General features: G+C 44.1%; 1 protein-coding gene across 4 annotated transcripts in view; it reads left to right on the top strand.

Moving 5' to 3' along the window:
• The window catches only part of LOC105192454 (uncharacterized), a 42218-nt gene that overhangs the window by 16238 nt on the left and 6890 nt on the right, over nt 1–19090 (top strand). For 2 of the 4 annotated variants that reach the window (XM_025304039.1, XM_025304040.1), the window contains 3 exons: nt 5126–5368; nt 11060–11266; nt 16239–16391. In XM_025304039.1, the coding sequence (XP_025159824.1) occupies nt 5126–5368; nt 11060–11266; nt 16239–16391 (603 nt within the window). Of the gene's footprint in view, nt 1–1936; nt 2387–5125; nt 5369–11059; nt 11267–16238; nt 16392–19090 lie in introns of those variants that run through there. The other 2 variants (XM_019845673.2, XM_019845671.2) reach the window with 2 other exon arrangements.

Raw genomic sequence — 19090 nt, forward strand, 5'->3', positions numbered from 1 at the left:
TACGACATATTACGACTCTTTTCCTGCGTGCTGTGAGTACTATCTACCCTTAAAGTTCTGAGCCTTTTTTCTAAACACCCTGTATATCTCATGAAAGTCTCATAGTCCTGAGGAAATCGTAATCTGTCTGTATGACAAATGTCTGTAGACATTTTATAGCAGCCAGGATGAGATCAGCATCGGCTAAAGTCGATGGTTTCTCGATAACGTCATGTAAATATTGTCAATAGCCTTAAAACTTGTTCACGCCTTCTTTTCACCCCGTGGGATTAGACGAGAAGTTAGTCGCTAGCTTTAGACTTGTCGTGTACTTTTCGAACACCCTATATCGCTCGGGAGCATCTCACATGCGCCGTCGCGCTTCCGATGTCTACGCCTATGACTGTACACGTAGCTTGAAAAAAGCCCTCGTCTACCAGCTTGTATTTCTCTCTAATGAGTGGAAAATGTTTAGTACGCGTGACTGTAATTGCACAGAATATAATTGAAATAATTGCGCTAAGAAAAGCGTGTTCGCAACGAGTAATCGCGGTAATAGCGTGACTTATTCCTGCTACTGTCTTTTCATTAAGACGATAAACGAACACGGTTGGCGCCTGGAGTCGTTCTAATCGGATCAACCGTCCGCGCCTCGACTTTGTGCCTCAATTTCACTGCTCGTGTTCTTCTGTGCTCCACGCCTCGTGTAACAACCGAATCGCACAACGACAAAGCATACAGGACGGCGATGCGTCCGGCGTTGTTCTCGCCGTTGAGCACCGCGATGTATCCCGACCAAGGCCTCGTGAAATCCTTTCTTTCTGCCCTCTCTCCTCAGAGCCTCGGTACTTGACTTCGGCCCGCTCAGCTGGACGACCTTTTTTGCAAATTCCGTCCGCAATTTCGTTGACCGAGCCGAGGGGGAGGGAGGTTTCGTTAGAGTGCCTCGTTTCCAATAGGAATTGCGCCACACGCTGAGACGCGCAATCGTTGGCTGGCAGCAGGGACATGCCACTCGCAAAAAGCGGGCATTCTCGGGAAAGTCTCGTTCTTACGCTTGAAATTCCAGCCGGTTGCGCCCATTGCCCATTGCCCATTGAATCGCCCGGGAAACGACTTCCCAATTTAACTAATAACCCGCTGCCTGACATCTTTCTTTTCTTCACTTCTCTCGTTAGCAAGCGACGCTTGCGCCGGCCGGCGGCCTCTCCACGCATGCGCTTGCATGTCATAATGGCGACTGGCCCTTAGCAACAATGATGCTTACAAAAGAGCGCGGCTCTGAGGCGATTCCGCGAGCCGGAATGTCGAAATTTCCCGGCGAGATTTTCCCAACAATTACGCGACGCGACGCGACGCGACGCGGTCGCACTGATAACGGAAGCACCCCGGATCCTGCCTGTAGAATTCGCGCGGGGAAGGTGCACGCTCCACCGAGCGGCCCCGATGCGTTGCGTAAAAGCGGTGAAAACAATTCTCCTCGTGAGTCGTACGTAAAGAAAGTAAGACGACCGGCTAGATGGTGCGAGACGAGAGTAAACCAAACGGCGACCCACGACCGTCGACATTTGAACCCTCGAGAGACGGCGACCGCTCGCATTCGCATTCGCTATTTACGAACATCCAGAAACGGACGGGAGGAGAAACTGCGGGGAAAAAAAAAGTAAGACAAGAAATCCCTGCAGAAGACCGAGACAGGTCGCACGAGACTGCCATCATTCATAGATCGACAGATCGACGTTCACTGCCGTCGGATCGATATCATAGTCATCTTGATCACACCTCGATCACGGCCAATTAAGCGAAACAAACATCTCGCAGTCCTCCCACAGTAAAAAAAGAAAGAACGAAGCAGGATCGAGCTGCGCTGAAGGAGAGAGCGAGAGAGAGAGAGAGAGAAAGAGAGAGAGAGAGAGAGAGAGAGGGAGCTGTTCAGCTAAGGCCTGTTATTTTCTAGAGAATAGAAGAGAAGGTGAACATGATTGTCGCGGAAATCATTCGCGCCCTTGGTCCAGTCGTCCTCCGTAATATCCTCGGCGGCGGCGGCGGCCGGATGAGCACCACAACGAGCAAGTCGCCCTTCGATGACGACGACGACGACTTCAACGACGATGAGGACAATAGTGATGCGAGCATGTCGTCCGACTCGAACCACCCTAGAGTGTCGCTCACTTTGCCGACGTTTCCGCCGGACGAGGAAGACGTGACTGAAGGATCGACGAACACCTCCTCGAGTAGCGGCGTAACCTCCACGACAATGACGTCACTGGAGAGCAGAGGCGGCGTAGACGACGCCATGACAACGACGGCGGCGTCTACGACGACCGACGCCGCGACGACGATGATACCACCGGAGGCCGACAACGAAGTCACCACTACATTGTGACCACTCGTGGTCAACAGCTCGGTAAAATTTTCGAGCAAGGTCATGGATCATGAGGACTCACCAGCCGGGAGGGATCACCGCGCATTCAGGACTGCCGCGGCCACGGTGTCCGCTCGTGCATTTTGTGTGCTAACCGCTCGTTGGGTGCTGCTCGTGAGAGCAGCGAGGATTGTCGTCGAATGGAAGGTCGACGAACTCGATCGGCTCGACCGGGCGGACCGATCGAAGGGTTTGGTGAACGCTAAATCACCGCGCAACTAGGACTGCCGCGGCCATATGCGCACGTTTTCGTAAATATTTCTCTCAATCCTCGTCTCATCGCTAACTTCTCTCTGTCTGTCTCTTCTTCTGTTCTTCTCTCTGTCTCTTTCTCTCTCTTACTGTTTCTCGTTTTTTCCTCTTCGTATCTCTTCCTATTTATTCAACAATCAGTCGTGTCGGTCGATTATCGTTTACGTTGTTATCGATATTATTGACTCATTTGCTCTAGGATCTCAGCCATTATCGCTCGTGAAAAGAATAATTTAATATGCTGTATCAGCGGAATCTCGGTAGATTCGAATTTAATCGAGGAGAATACTCGTTTCGCTGTCATTGCAGAGAATCGTTTAGATTCATCAGCTGAAGTTAAAGAGCATGAAGAATTAAGAAAATGGCTGTCATTCCCGCACTGAGAGGAAAGATATTTGAAGAATTAAAAGTACACCCAAAAGAAAGTAATTTCAGAACAAACGGAATCATTTAAATTTTAGAAGATTTTATTTTTATATATGACCTCAAGAGGATTCCTTTAAAATTAAGAGGAAAATATTATAAACGCATTATTCTTAAAGTTAGAGGAATTATATGCTATATGTATGTATAATGTAAATCTTATTGATTTTAATACAAATTCCCTCTTATATACAGATTATTTAATCTTTTCTTAAGAGGATTATTATTTATTTTTACTGTACTTTATTCTTACTTACTGGTTATATTGGTTAATTTGAAAAAAATATTATAATATATATAGCGAAAAGTCACGTTGGAAAATTTTATATCACCGTCGGCATCTTCTTCATCTTGATACTTCAGGTTTATCCTTCTTTGTGATTTTTATTCGCAAAACTCAAGCTTTTCGCTACTCTTCGCTCAAGAACTCTACTCTGTCTACTCGACTTTTACTCTGTTTCTTCTTCTCTCTTCTTCGTCCATCTCACTTTGAAAGTACTTTCGGGAGGAGACTTCATTCCTTCATTCATGTCTCACGTCCTTCAATTTTTACGACGCCGAGACAGTTTCAATCACCAGCAAGTGGACGGGCTTTGAAACTAATCTCGGTCCGAATCTTTCGTCAAACAAGTGGAATCACCTCGAACCTCCGCCGCCATCTTCGTTTTTCGCGTACCAACCACGTCATCGGCTTCTGCACTGAACGTTAACAAGTCAATCCAGCGTGCGGTCTTCGAGAACGAGCTGCTTGTCACCTTCAAGATCACACGATCGCGATCATACGACCAACAATCGACACTAGATCGATTATTTCTCATGAGACGCATCCTTAGCGATCCGATAACTAATTCTGCCACGTGATATAACACGCACAGAGTGTTTGTCGTAACAATCTCACGCAGCGTGTGCGCCATTGTTAATAATCAGTAATTTCGCTTGAGATTTTGCACATAGGATTATGCTATGCACCATACACAGAACACACATACACACGTACGCGGAAGAAACAAGTCCGTTAGTGTAACTGAATTTTCCGGCGCCCGGTCGTACACGAAGAAAAAAAAGATCGACTGAATCAACGCGACGGCGCGCAACGAATCGAGCGCGTTTCTGTGTCGAAGGGGATCGAATTTTTGACCCCCGGAACTGCGAAGTTTGCATTTCGTAGACCAGCCGGAAATTCTGCGTGCCCTCCGAGGGCAAGCGCCTTCGGCTCGCTCATCCCCCTTCGTCGCGTTAATCGAGCCAACGTTTTTATCTTCGCGCAGAGTCGGAAAGATCCCCGTCGGAGACTTTCACTCACGTCAGTCTGTGTCCTGGTGTCGAGTTTTAACACGGCTGAATGTTCAGACGACCAATGTTCCCGTTCAGTTACACAATAACGGAGATTTCTTTTTCTGTGCGTCGTTATTTATATAATTCGCATGCGTCACACTGTGTACAGATCATAAGGCCATCTCTCACTCAAGAGCATAATCCACATCGCAATCGGATAATCTGTGTAATTAATCTATGTGATAATCGCTAATTTGCGGAAACAAAAAAATAAACAAACAATGTCGTTACTCGCATGAAGACACATATTGCTCGTTGCCCCTGTTGCCCCTTGCAACGCGAATTGAAAAATCTCGATCCCGAAGGTGAGCGAAATTTTTTGCCAACTCGTTAGAACTCACGCTTGCGACGGCATGAATAATTTATAACAAGACGACGTTCTTATGCGTGTCGACGCAAACGTAAACTAGCGAAGTTCAAAGATATGCGGACGACCTCATTAGCCGCGCCACGTGATCGAGATTTTTATTCGATTTTTTACTCGTCACCGCTCGACGCAAGTCCAAGTGGTGGAGACGATTCGATCGATCGGTAATAGATCGGTTTTGCAGCGCGAGTGCAATCTCGCGGTCACCCGGCAAACCGATAAGTCTTTATGAAAGGCACAAAAAGGCGGACACACAAACGAGTAACAAAGTCGCGGGATGTCCGAGCCGTTGTCCTTCTCGCCGGCCGATTCTCGATTACCCAGAGTCACGCGTCTTCTTGCAGGATGTGAACCCGGAGTCCGAGAATCGAGTGAACGAGATCGGAGCGGAATCGCAGAACAACGAGGTGCGAGTGCAGTTCGCGGACGAAGTGCCGAGCGACAACTCGCCGCAGGAGCTGGCGCCATTGGACGAGGTCGAGGCGCAGGAGGACGACGAGAATAGGAACAAAAGATTCCTTTTCGGTTTCGGCGGCGGTGCCGGCGGCAGCGCTGGGTCGGGCAATTTCCTCTTCGACATTATCAGGGTGAGTCGCGTGTCGACCCTGTAGAGGTCATTTGACGAGGAAGAAGGGGAAACCCGTTCTTCCTTTGTCGTTCTTTATAGCGGTGCTGTGCAGGAGGAGGTACAACTCGTGGGAAACCGCGAGAAGACTCGTCCTTGCGTCGATAACGAAGAAGAAAATTCCGTTTGTGCGATTGAATTCTCTTTCGTCCAAGAGAGCCAGATGAAAACTCGATTGCAGAAAGAAAGATCGCGAAAGGAAGTTTCTGTATATTCATCTGGAAAAACGATGATTATATAAAGGGTATTTAAAGAAAAAGGATTCGGGACTTTTAGGGTAGGTAACACTCACAAAATGGAGGAAAAAGGTATAGATGTTTGTTCACATTCTGAGAGCGTAAGAGCGAAAGAATGTTCTTAGGGATTCCTTACTTTTTTTTACCGATAAATTATATCAGAGAATACAAAAGTATCAGGAGCGAGTAAGTCACAAGTTTTAATTGAAATAAATAATTATTCGTTACTCCGACAATATTATTTTTTCTACTCATGTTTATTAGGGCTTTTTTTCCTCCATTTTGTGAATATTATCTGCCCCCAAAGTCTTGAACACTCTTTTTTAAACACCCTGTACAATTGTGAAAAATTCAGCTATGATTATATATGAATTATGTGTGATTATATATGACCTATATATGGATTTTATTTCTATAAAAACATACGTGTAATTATGCATGTCCACATGGAAGAAAATGCTGTTGAATGGAAAAAATAGCGTTGTTCGTTAAGCATCAACCTCACGAGTTGCCATAAACAAGATACGCATTTGCTTCAATTGTATTTTTTTTATACGGCAACATTTTTCTCATTGTAGACATGTATGATTATACATGACCATATAAAGGTAAAACTCATATGTAAACATTTCTTCTCGGGCAGAGGCAGTAGTTATTTCAAGTAAGTTTCAAGATAATATTCAGTAGCACACCGAGGAGGTCGATCAAAATTTAATAATACTTATCGGAGAAAATTATTTTCCTATGAGTTTATTTCGCTATACAAGTAATACATATTAATTTGGAATGCAGTTAAGACGAATTATACACGCGACATCGCACAGAAATGAAAATATTATTTTTCATTTTTGCAATTAGTGCTTCATTTATGCGCGTCTCTCAGCTAGTAAATGAAAGATCACTTTTTTTTAATTGTACGAGCAACTAATTAAATTAAATTAAATAATATTTCAATTTACACGTAGTTGCTGATTCCAATGAATTCCTCATTTTATAACGCAACTACCTATTATAAATTACAGAACGAGTAAATTTTGAATTACAATGGAACGTTGTTCACGTTATTTTGAACACGTGCGAAGAAAATTGAAGAAATCTTGTCATCATCTCTCAGTTATAATTTCCTTTCTTGAAAATAGCAATGTCACGTGTGCCCCTATAAAATGGCACGTGTAAAAATATTTTTAATCTTAAAGTGTGAACTAACTTTCGAAGTTGCCTCTCTGAATCACCGTTAAACCGTGTTACTTCTAATACAGACCAATCTGTGATCGTTTTATAAACGAAATGTTCAAGCGCGATGACAGAGATGACTCTTCGCCATTGAGTTTTCGTTTAGTCTCCGTGTCAGTTGCACGAGCTGAGATTTGTTTTCCGTATAGATCGGCGCCCCGATGCGCGGCGCATGCGCGCGCACGCGCGCGCACACGTGCATCGCAATAAATCGCGATAGAACACTTGCTATTCCAGTAACGGGCGAGACCGCAAGGGCGCCGTCGCGTCGCTGTAGACGGCAGTGAAAGTGAGCAACCAAATTGCCTTTAGCCGCGCTATCCTATCTGGTTACTATTCCAAGGTTCCTGACCTAGGTACGACCCGGCCTCGCTAGAATTATTACCACAGTCGGGATTCGATTTGATGTCCTTGATCAAAGTCTGCGCGTGAAGATCCTCGATATGCTAGCGACGCCAGTGAAATATCGCGAGATACGCGGAATGTCGTAGCGATAATAGACGATTTGAGCGTGCAATGCATGACAGTTTCGTTGCGATTACAACAACCGAGATAAATAACTAATGATTCAGTCAGTCTAACGACACGCAATATCAGCTGCAAGCGGATCGTTTATTGGCGACAGAAGAGATCGGGGCTGGCAGTCACATTCTTTACCGATTAAAAAAGAAAGATATATGCGGCGTTTGGTAACATCGCGTGTACACTTAATGTAACCTACATTCTTCAAGGCAAAGGAAAAAAATACTAGCTTTATGTTGTTCGTACACAAAATTGTTGTTTATTTGGAAGCAAAATCACGCGATTATAACGACTTACTTCATAAATAGAATTGGTTGTCACGTATCTTTCACACAGAGAAAACAAGACGAATAGTTTCTCAGATGTTTTATCAAAGCCGGGGGTATTTTTATCGAGTAAAGTTCCCAAAGCAAAACACGTTGTATCTATCATTTAATCGTAAAACTGCATAAACTTTCATAAACGTTTCGCGATCACTTTTTGAAGTAACTTCACAGTGAAATCTTGCTCAGCTGCATCTTTTTCACGGCTATTCAAGTGAATAGTCAACAACTGTGCGCGACGCTTCCAACATGATACGAGCAACCTTCACCGTGGAGCAGGGTTTCCCAACCTTTTTTGTATTTTGCACCCCTAAAAATTTATTAATGAACCTTCGCGCTCCCTACAAAAAAATATTATTCGTATTTTATGGTAAAAATTAGTTGTTAGGGTTTTAAGGTAAGACGTTAAAAATCAAAAAAGATATTCAATTCTTAATAATATAAAATATATAATTTTATAATAATAAAAAATATATAATTTTAATAACATTTTTTTTAATTTGATGGTAAAATTGCCGGATTATTCCAGAATTCATTTTAATCATTATTAATTCTAATCACTTTTCCTCGCATCTTCAAGAATGTTTTTCCGCACCCTCGGTTGGGAACCCCTGCCGTAGAAGAATACACGCTCCTTTGCCAATCAAGCGAGATATCAACTTTCTGATGATATACCCGTGTGACCTCTGACCCCGTTCTTTCCTAGCACCGGTTTCCACGTTGACGCGATTTCGTTCCCCTTGCTGGTCCGGAGACGTCGCCGTTCTCCGGACGGAACGGAATTTCCAATCATTGCTGCAGATCGCGTTTTCCAAAACAAAGCAGCCGAAGGGGCTGCAATTAACAACAACGGCGCGCTAACGATGCTGTCCGTCGACTGCTGCTTTTTTCCCCGCCGCGTTTCTTTCCGATTTTTCTTTTCTCTCTTCTTTTTCCCCCTCCCGCTCGCGACTACGTCGTCTATCGCGGCGGAACGAGTTTCGCCGTCGCGACAGATGCAATCGTCCGGGATTTCGCCGCGCGAAAATCGCATTACCGTTTCCATCGGCTCTCCGTCGTTATTCACTTTCCCGGCAAAAAGCGACGCGATTACGAGCGATATTCCAGACCGGCCGGTCGGTCGGCTGGCCGGCGGATTGAGAAAACGAGAAACTTGCCTACGTGACCGATGCTCCATTTGTTCTTTTCGCGGTTGTTCAATCTAATAAGTAAGCCTCGAAATTCTTGTGCATCGGACGCGTTGCTAAATCGCCGTTGCGCAACGGACAGTCAAAAGACGTTCCGCATAGTATCGCGTAGGATTGGAAAAATTCAACGACGTTCATTTCAATTGAGGTTGTGCTAGAGCTTAATTGGTGACTGAATATACGTGGTGAATGAGAGTAATTCGAGGCACGAGTGCCTCTTTCACCTTGTTCCATTGGCTTCTGGCTGATTTCTATCGGCCGAGCCCGATTTTCCAACGAGTTTTTGTCACTACTTTATACGTAACTGAAACACAGAGTTGGGTAATTAGTTAATCGATTGAGAATTAAGCCGAAAGCTAAAAAGTTAACAACTTTTGACCTTACCCAGTTCATTTTTTAGAAGAGTTAACTTTTGATTTAAAGTGGTAAATAAAAAAAGATATAAAAGATAATGTTGATAAAATTTTTCTTTTCTCTAAGAATCGGTGTTCTTTGCAAAGCAGTCGATATTTTTTGGCAAAAGACCTCTCAATCATGCCGCGTAAATTTTATATTACCAAACATGTAATTTTACGATTGAAAAGTTATTTATGTAAGAGACATGTAAACATTAATTTGCACAATTAATTTTGACAAGTTTATTTAATTTTAATCTAACTTTTGATGGAGTTTCTTTTCGATTAAGAAACGTTTTATTCAATTAAGTTGATTTCACGGGTCTTTGATTCTTAAAATTCAACTTAGCTAAAGAAACATATTAAGTGTTACCCAACTTTGCGCTTTTAAACGTAACTCAATAAAACGATAGTGTCATACTGCCAATCACCGGTGATGGCATTCAACGTGTCAATGATCGACGATGTCGACGAATAAAATGAATAAAGTCTATCGTAACATTGACAGAAGAAAAATATATGAATAGAGCAACACAATATCGCTACGAACGGCGTAATAAAAAAAAATAATCACTCCTTGAGAATATCTCACAATTAAATTTCCAGCGGTGTATCGACGTTACTGTAAAGTTCATTCGACACGTCAACGGTCGGTAATGACACGATGACGAATAGAATTAACAAAATTGACCATAATATTAATAAAAAATATATATGCAAAAATAACGCTGGAGTTGCTATTAACGACATAATATAAAAAACAAATCATTCATTTGAGAGTATTCGATAGTTAAATTTCCAGTGATGTCACCTCAGAGGGCGCTCAACTCGTTAATGGCTGACAAAATGCTGATGACAACGTTTAAAATTAACAAAATTGATTGTAACAACAATAAAAAAAGAAAGGAAACCATAAATAGCAACAGAACTGCGCTATTAGCGGCATAGTAAAAACTCGTTCTTCGAGGATGTTCGCTATGAGAATTCCCCGACGACACCTGCAACGCCGCGCTCAATATGCATCAACGTAGACGGTCCTCGAGCGCCTAATAACCTATTAGATCTGTTTACCGAGCGAAGTCCGCACGAGGAGAGAACTTATGAAACACCGGCGCAAGATACCGCGAAAACACTCGATATCTCGCGTGGGCTGGCCTTTCCCCGCGCTAAAGGCCATCACACACAAACGAACTTAAGCAGTAAGACGTAAGCAGTGAGCAAATCGACCAATCACAATCGAAATTTAAGGACGCCATTTGAAAACTTACGAGAATAATTAATTGTGATTGGTCAGTTTCTTTACTGCTTACGTTCATTTGTGTGTGATGGCCTTTACTTTACTTCGCCCGTGTGACAAGGGATGACAGAGTATAGAGTACGAGTAGCCACACGCGCGGCGAACGCGTCGACTGAGATCGGGCTTTCCTGATTTTTCACGACGGGAAAGCTAACCGAGTGTGTCGAAGCGTCGCTGAGCGATCCAGCGACCCTCGGTTCCTCTCGAGCGCCCAGTAGCTCGTTTACTGATGACTGACATCGGGGCTCTTAACGTACCACTTTCCAGCGACATTTGCAGGACTTCCAGGATAGGGCGCGCAGGCTGCGCCGACAGGAGCATCGCGGCGGGTATGGTTGCGAGAGTATCTCGTGCGAAAGAGCGCGAAAGAGAGGCCCGCGTGATTCTTCCAGATGGCGGTGGGTGCCGATAGAGAGAGAGCGTCAAGTAAACGAACATTCTCGTGTTTGTTCTCGTTTAGCAAGCGGCCGACGGGGCGGCAAGAGCGGCAGGCACGGTGTACCGTGTCGTGGCCGGTACACAGAGCCTCGGGCTCGGGCTAAGCGCCTCGCGCGATGTGGGCCCGGCGCAGCCGGCCGCCCCTGCTGCTGCTAATCCCACTGGCGGCACCCCGACGTCCGGCGCACCCTCGACAGCCGCCCCTCCAGGAGCCGGCACTCCACCACCGGTACGCCAAATCCTTCCGACACGCCTAAGTGTCCGCCGACGGAGATACGGCGACTGCGCTTTTTCTTCTTCTACGGCGATCGATCAGCTTCTTCGATAAACCAGGCGATCAGGTTCACATGTCTGCGCTGCCTGTCGCACGACGGCTTCGACGCTTCTTTCCGGCCGCGCTTTGGAACGTAGCCGAGATGGTGGTCAGCGGGGGGACTCGTGTCTCTGGAAAATTCCTGGGAATTGAGTTTTTCCGCTGCATACACGCGCTACGCTACGCATCGAATCGCACGCGGGAAGAATGTCGAAATTGTTTTGAAATTCAGGGCATGCGACCCGTGGTATCGTATACGCTGAGGGAAGCAAACGGAAGATATTTATTCGCGACGGATACTGATGACGCGTTTGCTCAAACCCGGATTCTTTTAGTTAGGTAAAGCAAATGATTGTTCTTCCGTGGAAGAAGCTACGATTCAGAAGAAAATCGTATGTTTTGTTATTTGACGTAAAATTTCTTTCTCGTTTCTTCAGTGTCAGAATGGTATGGAAATTGGTACAAGTAAGTGTGTTATTAGAACGAATAAATATTTCTCCAGATGTTTTCCCTCTCAGCATATCCGTGAACCAGACTTGAAAGGTGTCGTCCGACCAATGGCAAAGCGCTCGATCCCACCTCGATCAATCGTTCATACCGACTTATTGGACCGTGACTAACGGAAACTTGCATGGAGAGGAAATTATAGCTTTTTTCTTCCCTCTTCTATAAAATTATTTTTTACTTTACCATGCATTCTGATAATATGAGAATAAATATCCAGTATAATTGATCTTGCTAAGCAAATGTTGCATGGTAATAAGCTTAAGTTGTTAAGTTATAAATAGCATGTACATTACAGCAGGATAAAAAATTAAGACAGAATATTGACATTGCTTCTGGCTATAGAAAATAGAATATAGTAATTTTTGTAATTTAATTTTGTAATTTAAACTTTAGTAATTTTTTTAATTTAGTAACTTATAGTAATTTTTATTTTTATAGTTATAAAATATAATTATATTTATTTTTATAGTTATATTATAACATTATAAAATTTAATTTTTATAGTTATAGAATATAATTTTCACAATATTCTTAGTGTGGTTTATGTGCTTTATAATTTTGGTAATTTATAATCTTCATAATTTTTGATTCTTATAACATTTAATTTTTGATAATTTATAACATTTTCGTTGCAAAATTCTCTCTGTCTAACTGCTACAACTGAGCCGACTTTAAGCGCGGTTCCATTGGTCTCTCTTCTGGTTCAGCTTCTAGAAAGGGATGTGAAACCCAAGGAACTGCGGTTCGAGTGTGTCTACGTTGACAAAATTGAATATGAGTGAATAGGAAACGGTATGGTCTTGTTTTACATAGCTGTATATAATTAGCGTGGAAGAAGATATGTGTCGCAAGCAAACTATAAGGAAAAACAATGATTAATCGTGTTCGCGCGACTGCTTCTCATACACCTAGATAACCTCCAATGCTCCGTTCGGTATGTCGACAATTGGCAGCGCATTGATCGGGTGATGATCGCTTTGTCATTTCTCAGGGGACATCGTTGTGAAAGGATATCATGGTTCAATCGAGCATATAGATTTGCTGATACTCGTCCAAATTTGGCGTTTGCAAATGCGTGGATAAATCGGAACGGTATATCCTGTTTGAGACAAGATATACAAAGATGTTTGAAGCTTTCACTTTTTTGTTTTGTAATTTTTATCTCTAACATGAATCTTCCCGTAAAGGGATGATCTCTTTTGTAAACTCGATTTCGCAACAGCGTTGTATTTTGTACAACGAGTTAGTTAATGCAAACATAAAAAATCAGTGAGAGAATCCATATGTAAAATAAATGAAATTATTATAATTTCTTTCATAATGATACATATATGAAACATATTTTGTGGAACCAATTTGGATGCATGTAATCAAATCTTATGTGAGATACTGTGTGTCGTAAATATTTCTTTAGAGGATGGCGGTTGTTTGGTGTGACACTTTAACACAGTGGCTTGCGCTGAACAATCTACTCTAAAGATTGAAGAAAATAATGATCAGAATAAGCGTATAACGCGTTATCGTTGCCCAAGGGGATACGTAACGCACATATGTCATGTTCAGATTAAATGTTTTCTTCGATTGTGATGTGAACCGTCGACGGTTGGTACTGCACGTGTTTAATACCAACCGGGTTTATCGAACTCGCTCGATAGCTGTGTTTCTCTCTTTCTCTTTCTCTCTCTCTCTCTCTCTCTCTCTCTCTCTCTCTCTCTGTCTCTCTCTCTCTATTCTTCGACTTCTTGGTATCTCCATATCTATTCCACTCTACTAAAACGCACTGTACATGCCTGCTCTCTTACAGCTCTTTTACTCTCATAATTTCTTCGTTTTGTCCTCAGCATGTAGTTTGCCTCCTTCAGTCGCACGAAAACTCGAAATTCACCTCGATCGTCGGAGTTTCACACGACTCCCCTAAAGATCGAAGTGATCCGTCTTGATTCTCCCTAACGGGTAATGTTTCATTACTGATACGCCTGTCTCTGCAATATCTCGCGAGTAACCGCATCACTGTACGCTAAAGTAGCACAGTCGGAACCTTCGTAGTCTGTCCGTCATCGTCCCGATCTCTCACCTATTACTCGACAACGAATGAGCCACTATTTCCTCTCTTCCTGCACGACTTTACTTGGCAAAAGACCTCGCTCGTATCGCACCTCACTCTGCATGTCCGTACCTTGCTCCTTTATTTCTGTTTTCTTTTTTTATTTCACCCGGCACCCTTGACTCACCTGGGACTCGTTTTGAAATCTTCCGCTTACTTTCTGCCACTGTGACTTAATCCCTCTCGACGACTTACTCCGAACGGGTTACCGACGTTTTCTTCCTGTGTCTGGCATCTTTCTCTTCTTCCTCCCGCCTTCTTTCTCCCTCCTTCGTACGGAGCCTCTGCCGATCTTGTCTGTCTCTGCGCATGAATTGCATATCAAGATCTCTAATATCTGTGTTGTACATGCATATATATGTATATGTCTGAGAAGTAATACCGGCGACACACAGTAAGGAGTTCTAATCCGTCGTTTCCTCTATGTAAGAAAGTGTCTTCCTCATCCGCTGCAACTTCTTTTGCATCAGCGCACTTTGCATACGTCTAATGTAACGAGGTCTTGGCATGTAATTTGTACAAATTATCCCTAACCCCTAGTTAGCTGTTATTTGAGATAAATCCCTCTGCAGTCCTGGAGTTGAAGTAGAACTCGAATAGCTTATACAAAAGTAGATTTTGACCCGTGAAAAATGTGAAAAATTATCGACAATTTCTATATTTTTCTCTTTAGCGACACGTCACTCGCGCGAATGATATTTTCCAAAATTTCCCGAAATCTTTCCGTCTCGCGAAGAAACAACTTGCAACAAGTTTCACAGAAACGGTGAACATTTCCAGTCGCTGTTGCGTTTTCCGATTGGACAAATGCGCCCAATCGAGTACTTCGACTCTGGAATATTTTTACCGGCTACATTGGTCCACTCGTTCCACATCCCATCTCGTTCCACCCGGCCAACGGTCCCGACGCAACGCTGACAATCACTGACCAAGAAAGACTTTTTGATATGGCGTACTGACCGGTTGATGTACTGGCAGGCCGATTCACTCGGGATCTGAAATTTGATTTCAGCGCCGATTCTCTCGTTGCCGCGATCTTCGTACTCTGCACCGTATATCGTAGCGGCCATAGTTTTATCATGTTTCCATTATACTTGACTTTGTTTCACACGCACCCGGAAGTAAACGCACGCAGATTAGTCGGCAGACGGATCGGCTTGCGAGAAGCGACCTGATCGTTCGACTCAACGACGGCCGATCGGATCGTTCGCTTGCCGATTTGTCCACCAAGCGGAGACTTGCATCTCGTAGCATTTTAAATCTCTGGTAATTGGTCCGCACACGTATACACGTACACACACACACACGCGCGATGCGCAAACTCGACGCGTCTGTAACTGGTGGATTCGCGCGGAACACGTCAACGTGAGGTGTCCCGGCTGATGCAGGCTTGCGTCGTGAGTCACCAGCTGCAGTCACGTACCGTCGGGTGTCCGTCGATGGCGTATGGTTTACTTTGTTATCACCATTTTGGGCTGCGGCGAATTCACCGTTCGCTGGCGCATACGCAGGGTGTCCATATCGAAGATCCATCAAACCGCTCGTGTGTGTTTTCCCGCATTATCTCGCACGTGTGTGTTCCTTCACAATAGGCCTGTTCGCTTTAGCCGCACTGGGTCCCTTTCAACACTGGATCGCACACTGTCTTTGCCCGAGGGCGAAAGATGCTACCTAGTTCAGCCAAAGAGAACAGACCTATATCCACCTGCTGCGTTCAGCGAACACAACGTTGAAACGAGCGCGACTCGTGGTGAATGAATGTGACTGGTAGATCTACGAGCATACGCCAATCACAGGTCATTTTCACTTGAGCGGCTAGACAACCGTTTGTCCTTTGAACGCAGCCGGCGCCTCGATTCTTGGCCAGACGAGCGCGCATGGACCGTATGGACGCCCTGCAGGCGAGCCTCAATAATATCACGAGCCGAAGGAGCGCACGTAAAGGATCGTAGCAGCAAGATCGATGGATCGATGTAACGTATGTAGCCGCAAGTAGGAATAAGGACATGTAAGAGAGAGCACCGTAGTGTCGGGAGCGCTGGAGCTGGACGTGGAGCTGCAATACACACCGCAAATATGTTATCCTCAAACAGACATACGATTGTAATTACAATTCCCGTAAATATATATATATATATATATGTATATGTGCTACATAGACATCTGTATATTTGTCGCGCCTTCGTCCCGGGCGTGAAAGTCCACGGGCTTTCAGCCGGAGGTGCCCCGATTGCCCTCTGCACGTCGACTAACGCAAACGGTCTGCGATCTTTTCAGCTGGTGGCCGGAAGCGGAAGTAATCAAAACCAATCCGCCGGTGCCACCGCCGGCAGGACGGACGGCACGCAGGAGGCCGTGCCTGGCCCCATCACCAGGTTCTTCGTCATCGCCAACCGAGGGATCTCGAATCTCGTCCAAGATCTCATACTCGTGAGTATAAACTTTCACTACGCGATCTCCTCCGAGACCGCTCCTTCGCACTTCTCTATGCTGCGAGCCTCGCGCGGCTCTTTTCCTCGTATGAATTTCTCTCGATTTTACCGTACTCATTTTTCCAAGTAACGTAATGAATATTCCCGATATGGGATACAAAATGCCATGCCGAGGTTAACGCGTTTTGCGTGTCCCCCAAACGGTTCGTTCAACTTTCGTGCGTTGATTCGACACGGGAGAACGAATATCGGCTTGTTCGGTAAATTCGTAGAGATCTTTTGCGAAAAATGCGAAAGCGATATTTTTACAGTTAGTCGCAACTTTATTCGATAACGTGTCGACTGTTTTTCTCTTCTCGATCGCAGCAAGGCATCGAGAAAACGAACAGGATTAAGTCGTGCCTAATTGTGCAGAAATATCTGTTTTGAATTTATTCGTAGAAATTCGTACGAACTTGTTGAATAATTTAATATTATGCCATAAATAGCACACACACATATTTATAGAACAAGTTTCTTCGGTAAAATTCACATCAATAATGTGTCAAATTAACACATATCTGTTCTTGTTTTTTATTAGTATTTACGTTTCAAAATTACGATGTTTTTCTTATTTTTGTATACTTGTATCTAGAATGTATATTATATTTTTTAATATTCAGAAATGTCGAATACCCGTTCAACATAAGATAGACAACACAATAGACAAAATATGAAAACTCTGATATGTCAAGAGTTTAATATAAAAATTTTAAGAAAGATCGGTTTTAACACAAATACGTAATATTTTTTAGAGTATAGACTTCAGTTCCTGAGATACAAATCGCATATACGAAACGAAAGGACATTAAAATGAAAGTAGCATGTCGACATGTTTCTCCGTTCGACAATTCTACCGTAACTTTACCGTAACTAAAATACTCCTTTCTGTATGCTATGATTCTTTTTATCGCGCGGTCGTGGACAGGAAAGTCGTCCGTTATTTTTCGTGCGAGTTTCGGAACACATCCGTTTTGTCCAATGAGAAGATTCTCCCATCGGAAAACAAAGTCTGCCATTGGACAAGACGAATGCGTCCGAAAAGTCACGCAGAAGAGCTCTTTTGCCACGGGCAAAATTTGGCACGGGGGGAAAGGCACGACGAAAATGACTATTGGTCTGTTCTTTTTAGCTGCACTACTGAACTGGTGCAATAAGTTAAGGTGAAAAAAACTATAGTTGTCTCATTCTAACTTATTGCACTAGTTCCGCAGTGCAGCTAAAAAGAACAGATCATATAGCATCTCACATGATGCAACGCGCGGGTTACCGAACGTGCGAAAGTAACGAGAGGAAAATCGATCGAGAGGAAGCTCAGCCGGTTGAACCTTTCGTCGAGGAGAGCGAATTGCTTGAAATACGATCGACGTCTGTTCGTAATAAAGGACTTCATCGGCGCTCGCCGAGTGTTATTACGGTCCAATATAGTTACCGCTTATGATTACACGATCATGCGAGCACGTAATAACCGATGTCGAAAGGTGTCCTAGCCGATCTACTTCGCACAAGCTCGCAGCCCGTGCCGGACGTCAATTATCAAGATTTCGAGATGTTAACGATGCCGGTTCGCGTGTAAATCGAGAGTAAGTCGCGCCTAGTGACAAAATATTGCGGCAATCACGCTGAGGCCGACTATTAATAGAACGCTGAACTGTGACCTCGCCGGATATTTCCGCGGAGAGATAACAGGTGGAACACACGTACGAGGTTAATAAAAATTCAAAGCTGCGCAATCGCATGAGAGCGCGCGCGCGCTTGCGACTGCGCTTTCTATCGCGTGTTAATTATTCGTGTTCCCGTTTTTATTATATCCGCAGGATATCGCGAACGGTGTTGTATTTCGACATGGGACGGGGGAAAAGTTTCGATCGCCGGCGGTGTTTACGACTTGTCACGGTGATTTACGATAACACTCGCGGGTACGCGCGCGACAGACTCGGCGATATACAATACATTTGTTTCTTGTGCGAAATTGCCGAATTAAAATTCGAACGGACTTTGCGGCTATTGTCGTGGAGTCGGCGATTCTCGGCTCGCGAGGGCAGCGGACTCAAGTTCTCCTCGCGACAAGTTCCTCATTCTTCTCGTAAAACTCGCGGAGAGACGTGATTTCGATTGCGAATTACGATTCTCGAGCGAGCGAGCCGCCTGGACGATTGCGTCTATGGACGATTGCACTTGAGGACACGCGATAATTGCGCGGCTATTGTCCGCGATTCGTTCCTTCGGCAGATCCGTGAGGTGAAATTCGCGTCGTGATTTCTTGCGCGAAATTGCCAAATTAATTAAAACGGACTCTCGTCGGGTCGTAAAGTCAACGACTCTCGCCTCGCGAACGCGACGACTCGGCTTCTCTTCGTAATTGCTCGTGCTTTTAATAAATGTGTGTAATTTCAGCGTCGGATTCATTTCGTACCGCGAGAGAGATTTGTGAAAAGGCGCCACCACATGCGAATGTTAGAGAGTTAGGTGCGCTTGTTGGTATCTCTTTGTCGTTATATTTTTATGAAACAATGTGTGCGAAGGATGGCGGAAAGTCATTGATCAAAACAGCGTTTCGTAAAATTATGACGATACAAAATAAAAAACCGTCCTTTATTAACTTTGCCTGCAAAATTTTAAATTACTTGTCACACAATTCAATATCACAGACTGAAT

The sequence above is a fragment of the Harpegnathos saltator genome, unplaced genomic scaffold (genome assembly GCF_003227715.2).
Source record: "Harpegnathos saltator strain DR-91 unplaced genomic scaffold, Hsal_v8.6 scaffold587, whole genome shotgun sequence".
NCBI lineage: Eukaryota > Metazoa > Arthropoda > Insecta > Hymenoptera > Formicidae > Harpegnathos > Harpegnathos saltator.